This window comes from Pongo abelii, chromosome 9 (genome assembly GCF_028885655.2).
Source record: "Pongo abelii isolate AG06213 chromosome 9, NHGRI_mPonAbe1-v2.0_pri, whole genome shotgun sequence".
Lineage (NCBI taxonomy): Eukaryota > Metazoa > Chordata > Mammalia > Primates > Hominidae > Pongo > Pongo abelii.
Window position 1 is genome coordinate 12,830,503 of NC_071994.2, and position 8,810 is coordinate 12,839,312.

Consider the following 8,810-nt stretch of genomic DNA (forward strand, 5'->3'; position numbering starts at 1 on the left):
TAGGAGAAATACCTAATGTACATGACGGGTTGATGGGTGCAACAAACCACCATGGCACATGTATACCTATGTAACAAACCTGCACGTTCTGCCATGTATCCCAGAACTTAAAGTATAATTTAAAAAAAAAACAGATATCTATGCATGTGAATGCACGTGTGTGTAAAGATTTGATGTAATATGTGAGTATCCAAGAAAGCTTTACAGAGGAGGAGAAGTGGATTCTAAAGATGGGGTTGTCAGATGTCATAGGCACAAAAAGCTATAGAGGGAAAGGGAAACCCATATACCCTGGTGCAAGGGTGTGACTCACGTGAGGCCTAAGAAATGAGATATAAACAACAATGGCTGAGCATGGAGCACTGGGGAGAAAGGAGAGGAAGGGACAGGGGCTGGCAGGAGCAGGGCCTTGGAAGTCCTTGTGTGCAACACAAGGGTGTGGACTTGCTCCCCCGGCAGTGGTTCCTTCTAGGTGTCTCTGAGTGCTGGAAGAACTCCATGAATCCTTGTTTCCAGCACGCATAGTGTGTAGTAGGCTGAACTGGTCATGAGTTTCACACATTAGGTTCTATTTCTAAGTGTACATATTTCCTGATGTGATTAAAAATATGAATTTCCCTTAAGATCAATGCTTACCTAATAATAACTGTTATCGACCAGGCTCAGTGGCTCATGCCTGTAATCCCAGCACTTTGGGAGGCCGAGGTGGGCAGATCACCTAAGGTCGGGAGTTTGAGACCAGCCTGACCAACATGGAGAAACCCCGTCTCTACTAAAAAAAACCAGAAAATTAGCTGGGCGTGGTGGTGCATGGCTGTAATCCCAGCTACTTGGGAGGCTGAAGCAGGAGAATTGCTTGGACCTGGGAAGCAGAGGTTGCAGTGAGCTGAGATTGTGCCATTGCACTCCAGCCTGGGCAACAAGAGTGAAACTCTGTCTCAAATAATAATAATAACTGTCATCTACTATTTTCTCCACTATATAAAAATAACCACTATTTATGAAGGTGCATTTTCAGTATTGTGTTCCCTTACTTGAAACCCTTGAGAACTAGTGCCTTCTGGTCATGTAGGGTTGTTGAACAGAGGATAGTGTCACATTTCAGTTTTAGGGGACTCACTTTGGCGTGAATGAGGAGGATGTATTAGAGGAAGTGTTCTCGGAGGCTGCAAGACAATTTAGGGACTTCATCTGAGCTGGGAAGGATGTGGACTGGGCTGTGATGTGACGTGTGATGGGAATGGAGCGACTCCCAGAGGTGATGCTGTGGCTGTGGAGGGAGTAGAATGTAGAGCACAGTTAGCGGGCAGGAGAGAGGGGAGCTGTGGTTGGCTGATTCTTGCCCCCATTCCCCCAAAGATATCTACTTCCTAATCCCTGGAATCTGTAAATGTTCCATTACATGATCCAAAAACAGCACTTTGCAGATGTGATGAAGGTAACGGTCATAAGATGGGAGGATTATTTTGAATATTCTGGTGGTGCCTAAACCCAAACCCTATATTTTGTGATTAAAAGTCGCAGCGGGGGCATTAACCTGGAAGAAAAAGGAGACGGGAATGTATCATGCAGGCAGAGGTTGGAGTGATGTGGCCACAGGACCAGGACGGTCAGCAGCCCAGAAGCCAGAAGCAGCCCTTAGTGAACTCTCCCTGAGAGCCCCCAGCACAAGTGGAGCCCTCCTGCCTCCAACCTCAAGAGCGTGATACTAATGTTGGGCTTTTGACCCCTAGACGTGCAAGAGAATCAGTTGGTGTTTTGTTTTTGTTTTGTTTCGTTTTGTTTTCTTGAGACGGAGTCTCACTCTGTCGCCAGGCTGGAGTGCCGTGGCACGATCTCGGCTCACTGCAACCTCCGCCTCCTGGGTTCAAGTAATTCTCCTGCCTCAGCCTCCTGAGTAGCTGGGACCACAGTCTTGTGCCACCATGCCCAGCTAATTTTTGTATTTTTAGTAGAGACGGGGTTTCACCATGTTGGCCAGGATGGCCTCGATCTCTTGACCTTGTGATCTGCCTGCCTCAGACTCCCAAAGTGCTGGGATTACAGGTGTGAGCCACTGCGCCCAGCTGAATCAGTTGTTTTAAGTCACCAAGCTTGTGGAGGTTTCTTGCAGCAGCCACAGGACACCAAGCCAGGAACCTGTGGCGTCTCCCTGTGTCCTGGTCAGGGGACTTGCTGGGTGGGTGCCTTAGTCTGGATGGGCTCATGGAAAGGAGAGCAGGTTGGGGGCAGACCCTGTGCTCAGTTTTACATCCTGCTCCTGAAATGACTGTGGAATGTGTGCTTGGAGCTGTCCAATTGGCGGGGGGTGCTGGTCTCTGGAGCTCTTGGGGTGGCTTGAGGGAGGATGGAAGCATTCACCTCTGGTGCTGGTGAGTGATGCAGACACTGAGGAGTCCTCTGAGTGTGGGGAGTGAACAAATGTGAAATCCAGGTTGAAACCTGGAGATGTCCTCAAATTATGGTAAATGGAAAAGAAAGTATACTGGACATGACAGAGGACAGAAACCACAGTGCAGAGGTGGCACCAAGCAGGCTAACTGTGGGTCTGAGGGGACATCCACTAGGGTCCCTGCTAGGTGGGAACCCTGGGCCTGGACACTCACGCAGGCTGGGGGTTCCCTCAGTACAAGACCAGCAGGAACATTGTAATTCCTGTGTCCTCATTACCATGGTTTTCATTTACGGCTGCAGGATGGAAAATCTGTAAGGAATGCAGGATGATTCCTACCAAATATGTCCTTCTGGGATGCCTGGACTTAGGCCCCATTGATGATGGGATGCTGGTTCTCTGGAGTTTATTGTCAGCCATGCCCAAAGGCCACTCCCCTATGGAAACCACTCTCAACTCAAGGCCCAAGACTGCAGGATAACAAGACCAGTGGAGAAGTTCAGGGCAAGTGATTTATTAGAGCAAGACGTTGAAACCTTTACATTCTGCAGTGAAGATCAGAGTATCATTGAAAGATGGTGGAAACTAGCATTAAAACTTTCTACATCTCAGCGATCACATTTCTCTGCTATTTTTCCCTGAAATAGAAAAGGAAAGAAAGGAAGGTGAGGTCGGTCATGCGGCTCCTGGAGACAACAGGTTAACATCCAAGTCGCCGATGGAATTCTGCTCCCAAAGACAATTGGAAGGGTAGAGGCAGGAACCCAGTGTGTGGGGGAAACAAGGGCCTAGACCTGGTGGCTTCACAGCACCCATGCTGGTGATGGAGCAGCCTTTCCTTGCCAGGCCAATAGCCCTGGGGGGATCCAGGAGTGAGGCCCTGGGTCCTCACGGAAGGAAGCGACGAGGGGTGGACAGAGCAGCAAGAGGTTATTGTCTGGGCTGTCCCAGGGCTCGGAGTCTCCTGTTTCCTGCAATGAGGGACCCAGGACTGAGAGCTGGTCAGGGCTGAGAGAGCTTCTGGGAAGCTTGGCTTCCAGGAGACTCCAGCCTCCCCATGTGGGAATTCTGCCTCAGGGCCTGAGCACCTCTGTCCTGAGCCTGCAGCTTCCATGATCATTTGCAGCTAAACCTCAGGACAGCAACCCGGAGGCAGCCAGGTTGAGAGGCCCCTGGAAAACCTCTGATTTCTTGAGAAAGAGTGAGAACATCCCGCTTCCATGGCACTGCAGGAGGTAGAGTAGCAAGGGTCTTGGCCCACTGGCCATGATCAGGAGAGCATTGTGGGTGAGGAGGGGAGCGTGGAGTCTGAGGAGCTGGGAGGGGCTCCTTCCTGGCTCTGCAGAAGCTGCAGAGAAGTCCAGCCCTCCAGCGCAGTATCTGCAGGAGCCCCTGCTCTAGGTGCCTCCCTGCCTTCCTCTCCCTGTTCCAGGCTCCCACACTCCCCAGTACATTACACAGTGACTGTGTGAGGGCCACTTGGCCTCAGGAAAGTCCCCAGGTGGAGAGGCAGTCATGCTTGGCCCTTCACCACCCCTGCCTGGGCCCGGGCTCTCTCCCCATGTCCTCAGCACACTCTGGGGACACGGCATCCAGGCAGGTGACCAGAGGAGGAGGAACATGCAGGAGGCTGTGTGCAGCTGAATTGAATTCTGCAGGTGAAATGGTAGCACCCACCCTGTGGCCCCAGGTGGCCTTCTCAAGCGGTGACCAGCAAGGCAGGTGCCCCACCACCTGTGTCCCTCACAGAGCAGCAAGCTGACCTCACTTCACACTGTGCCGCTGACCAGAAGCCTGGACACATGAAAGAGAAAGAAATTACCAATGTTTTTGTAATTAGCACTCTTTTCTCATAGGCCATCTTATCCACGCACTTCTTCACTTCCATCTTGGCTGCAACAGCTTCCAGAGGTGCCTTAAATTTGGCAAGTTGGGACTTGAACACAGGTTTTCCAGCTAATAAGAAGCCTGTGATTTCAGAACCAAGAGCTTGGCAGACCACTGCATTTGCTGGGGCAAAAGAATAGAAATATAATTTATGTAAGGAAATCAGTGTTTCTCCCATGCCTCCCTGATATCAGACCAGACAGGAACCCCAGGGTTTTAGGCTTCTATTCAATAACTATGCCAATGACAATGTCAGACCCAGGAGGTTGTGACATCCTTGAGGTCACACAGCAAAGGGCAGAGCTAGAACTGGAGAACCAACTTCCTGATCACCCATTCAGGCTTTGTTTTTTTTTTTTTAAAGCACACCCATTACTTTCCAAAGCTTCTCTGGACAGATGGCCAATGTTCTCTTTTCTAGATTTGAAAATAATCACTTTTCTCTGCCAGTTAAGTGACACTTTATTAGTCTTGGACATTGGTGAAGAGGAGGTTTTCGGTAATCAAATTTTGAAGTGAATGGTAAAGTCAGAATCCTATCAAAAATTAGAGAAATGAGTAAATCTGGAAAAGAAGAAGTTAAAATTATTAAAATGTTGAAGGTGATGTTTTGAGAATAAGTTGTAGAATTTAGGCTTATGTGATTCAATACAGACAGAGCTAAAAGGTAAACAAATTAAAATAAAATAAAATAATGTGAATCAGTTTTAACACATATTAGAAGCTTATACGGGAAATTGTACTTGGCCCACATTCTGCAGCAGCATCTAGAATATTTGGAGAGGATGAGAGGAGGGAACTGAGGCTCATTCCTGCTCCCACTGAGAATTTTGGAAAGACCTGGAGTAATCATCTTGCTTGGTCCGGAATCTCCATTCACCTAAGTCTTTTGCAAACACCGTGCATCCAGAAAGCGCCCCACCAGGCTCAACATGACTCCTGACTATGCAACTTCAAACTGTGGGGAGAATTTGGAGAGGGTAGGATCAGGGGTGTCACAGGGAAACAGGGAGAGGTTCAGAAAAGAAGAGGAAAGACAAAAATCAGCGTCTGGATCGGTCCTGACAGGAGAAAGGAAAGCACCCAAATGAACTGGGGAAAAAACAGCCAGAATTAATTTTAGAAAAATAGAAGTTCTGATGCTAACCATTGTAGTATTTCTACCACCATTACTGGTAGGACCGCTAGAAGATATATTGAGTGCTGATTATTCTAAGAATTCATTTGCAGGCTTCTTATTGAGAGAATCAGAAAGCACCACCTCTTCTTGGACTGAGAGTTCTCCAAGAACCCTTCCAGATGTAACATTTTATGAGTCTGAATTTACAATGTAAGCAATTGGCACCTAAAGGTCTGGGGACGAGAATGTCTGACAGTACAGTGATCGGCTTCACATCCACAGCTAGACCCTTGGCACAATAATCCCACTCCATTCCCATTGCCACTCCCGGCAGAAGCTCTAAGCACCAGTGATAGGAGGAGGCACGGGGAGGGTGAGCATCTTGCCCATGGTGAAAGGGCTGAGAAGTGGCTGAGCCCAGAGTCACCCCAGACCTCATATTACGTCATCTGACACAGATCCCATCCAAGAGTGAAGCTCAGGCAGAATTTCTAACGTTTGCCTGCAGTGATTTTCTGCAAAACTTCCTAGGTGCTGGGGATTTGATGAAATGAGGCCTGAGCTTTATGAGCAGTTCCTTCAACCAGCACAGAATAAGGTTTGGAATTTTGGTTTGTTCCAGACCCCAACCTTAACCCGAATAGGTGACCTCGTGCTCAGAGAAGGGTGTGTCCCAGGGGCTGGTGCTGGACTCACAACTGATGTACTCACCCCGGTAGCAGCAAAGGGCCAGCGTGAGCAGCAGGAGACACACCGACAGCCTCATGGTGGCTTATTCTGCTGTGAGCTCAGCTTTAACCAAGGATGAGTGATTTAGACTCAGCCCCAGGAGCCTGTGGAGCCTTGGAGCCCAGGGCTATTTGTACCTAGGGAGCCTGGCTGGTCCTGCCAAAGTGGGCATCTGGCAGGTGATGAGGCCTGGCTTCCAGCCCTCCCTTCCCAGCCAGGGCTGCTGCCGTCCATCAGTGTCACGTCCCCACACCTCCCTGCATCCTGAGTGGGGCGGAGCACAGGAGGGCAGCCCTGCAGGAACTCTGCTCTGTGCTCCAGGTGAGTGTCCAGGTGCCTCTGGCAATTTTCCCTGGAACCTCAGTTTGCTTTTGGGCTTTTGAGGATTATCTCTCTGTTCTTTATGTCAGTGCAAGGGCAAATGTGAGTTCTCACTTCAGGAGGACCGAAACAAGGGGTGCAGGAAGCTAGGGGCTGTGGTTTGGTTATAGGAGAGCAGGCACAGAAGAGACCCCACTTTGACCTCCACTGCCTGTCTGACAATCAGCCACACATGTTTCAGCTGCACATAGATCAAGTGTGAACCAGACCTATCCTTCCACTCAGCCCCTTCTATCACCACCATCTTCACCACATAGGTACCTAAAACATAGCTGAATACACCCTACTTTTGGAGGATTTCCTTGGGGAAAACAACCGCTCCCCCTGTCCTCTACCCTGTCTCACTCCAAGATCTGTGTCTTTATTTATGGGTGGAGTTGTCAACATAGCACAGGTTCAAATTTTCTGTCTACTAAAAGCAAGCCTCCTGTGACCTCTAGCCACCCATATCTCCTCATAGGGCTGATGCGATTATTAAATTGCACAACTCTTTTTACCCAAGGAGCTTCTGGGGTGTCTGGAGGCAAACAGGCATCAGAGATACTGGTCTTCGCTTCTAGGCAGGGACGATAATGGAAAGGAAGAGATGGATGAATAGGGTGGGTGGTCACTTCCCTCTAACCCCTGGGCTCAAGTTTTCCACTTCCAACCCAGCTCTGCTGCCTGGGTCATCTCATTGTTGATGGAAAGTGAAGGCCACCTCCAGCAAAAGCAACAGACACCCTTCTGCCCTTCCACTGCAGTGCCATCATTTGGTGAGTAGGAAATCACCAGAAATTTGGCTGTTAAGTGAACACACATTTGAGAAGAGTCACAGCCCAGGCCAGAGTTTCCATTCTCAGCTATGCAATCAAATCACTTGGGGCTCTTAAACTATACTGACCCCACGCAGGCTTCCCTCTCTGGGGATTTTGATTCAGCAGTTCTAGGGCGAGGTCCCATTCCTCTTCTGTTTAAACTGCTCTGGTGTGTCTGATGGGCAGCAGGGCTGAGAACCACTCAGAAAGACCTTTATGAAGGAAGTGGACCTTGTGGTCTGTGTCATCAGAGACACCTTGGCAGGTCTGGCTGAGTCCCAGCTGAGGGCGACAATGTATCTTACTTCCATCACCCAAAATGGTGGGGAAGCCCCTGATGCCACCTCTGCCTCCAACCCTAAGGAGTGGAAGGTCCAGTGGTGAAGCCCATGGCTAGGAGGGTTCAGATCCATGTCTATGGGCTATTGAACCCTCTGAAAATTACTCAGTTTATGTAAACTCAGTTTTCTCGTTTGTAAAAGTAGGTTAAAAATTGTGCCTACATCATTGGGTTGATAGACATTCAAATGAGTGTGTGTGTGTGTGTGTGTGTGTGTGTAAAATTTACCAAGTCTGGCCAGGCACAGTGGCTCACACCTATAATCCCAGCACTTTGGAAGGCTGAGGTGGGTGGATCACCTGAGGTCAGGAGTTTGAGACCAGCCTGGCCAACATGATGAAACCCCGTCTCTACAAAAAATACAAAAAATTAGCTAGGTGTGATTGTGTGTGCCTATGGTCCCAGCTACTCAGGAGGCTGAGGCAGGAGAATCGCTTGAACCTGGGAGGCAGAGTTGTGGTGAGCTGAGATGGCACCACTGCACTCCAGCCTGGGCAACAAGAGCAAAACTCTGTCTCAAAAAAAAAAAAAAAATTAACAAGGTCTGACATGTAGTAAACTCTCAATAAATGTTGACTACTATTATCTTATCCCACCTGTCCATACATGTTATGGATTGTTACCAGTTCCTAGTTTAAAGCACAGCCAACCCCTCAGAAAAAATCACTGATTTTCAGAACTACAAGTCATGGGCCACATAAGGACATATAGTTAACATCAGACCCCACATACAACAGGGGTCCCCTAAAATTATAATACTGTGTTTTTACTGCACCTTTTCTGTTTTGATATGTTTAGATACACAAATACTTGTCATTGTATTACAACTGCCTACAGTGTTCAGAACAGTAACATGCTGTACAGGTTTGTGGCCCAGGAGCAATAGGCTTACCTATTAATAGCTGAGTAAATAGTAGGCTATGCCATCTAGGTTTGTATAACTGCACCCTATGATGTTCACACACTGACAATTGCTTATGCATTTCTCAGAATGTGTCCCAGTCGCTAAGTGACACACAACTGTCTAAGGAAACCTGGATACACCCCCACTATCTGAAATAAATGGAGGAAACCCAGCTCATGGTCTCTGAGACCACAGACCCAGGTCCACGAATTCAGGTTCTTACAGATGACAGATGGGTGAGGAATTTTCCATAGCTGTTG

The 8,810-nt window shown here is 48.5% G+C and overlaps 1 protein-coding gene across 1 annotated transcript; it reads right to left on the minus strand.

The window, feature by feature from the left end:
• Window positions 1-2,890: 2,890 nt before the first annotated feature.
• Window positions 2,891-6,234, minus strand: SCGB1D1 (secretoglobin family 1D member 1). Its single transcript, XM_002821668.3, has 3 exons — window positions 6,111-6,234; window positions 4,215-4,402; window positions 2,891-3,030 (listed from the first exon to the last, which is right to left on the minus strand). Exons 1-3 carry the CDS (start codon window positions 6,163-6,165, stop codon window positions 3,001-3,003), a joined length of 273 nt encoding a protein of 90 aa, XP_002821714.1. The 5' UTR covers window positions 6,166-6,234; the 3' UTR covers window positions 2,891-3,000.
• Between the last annotated feature and the right edge of the window lie 2,576 nt (window positions 6,235-8,810).

What these genes read in the sequence shown, in the direction of transcription:
- SCGB1D1 (XM_002821668.3), bottom strand. Translation starts at nt 6,165, where the DNA reads ATGAGGCTGTCGGTGTGTCTCCTGCTGCTCACGCTGGCCCTTTGCTGC. An exon ending in GGCCCTTTGCTGCTACCGGG is followed by an intron (nt 4,403 to 6,110) that starts GTGAGTACATCA and finishes CTTTTGCCCCAG; the next exon opens with CAAATGCAGTGGTCTGCCAA. An exon ending in TGCTAATTACAAAAACATTG is followed by an intron (nt 3,031 to 4,214) that starts GTAATTTCTTTC and finishes TTTCTATTTCAG; the next exon opens with GGAAAAATAGCAGAGAAATG.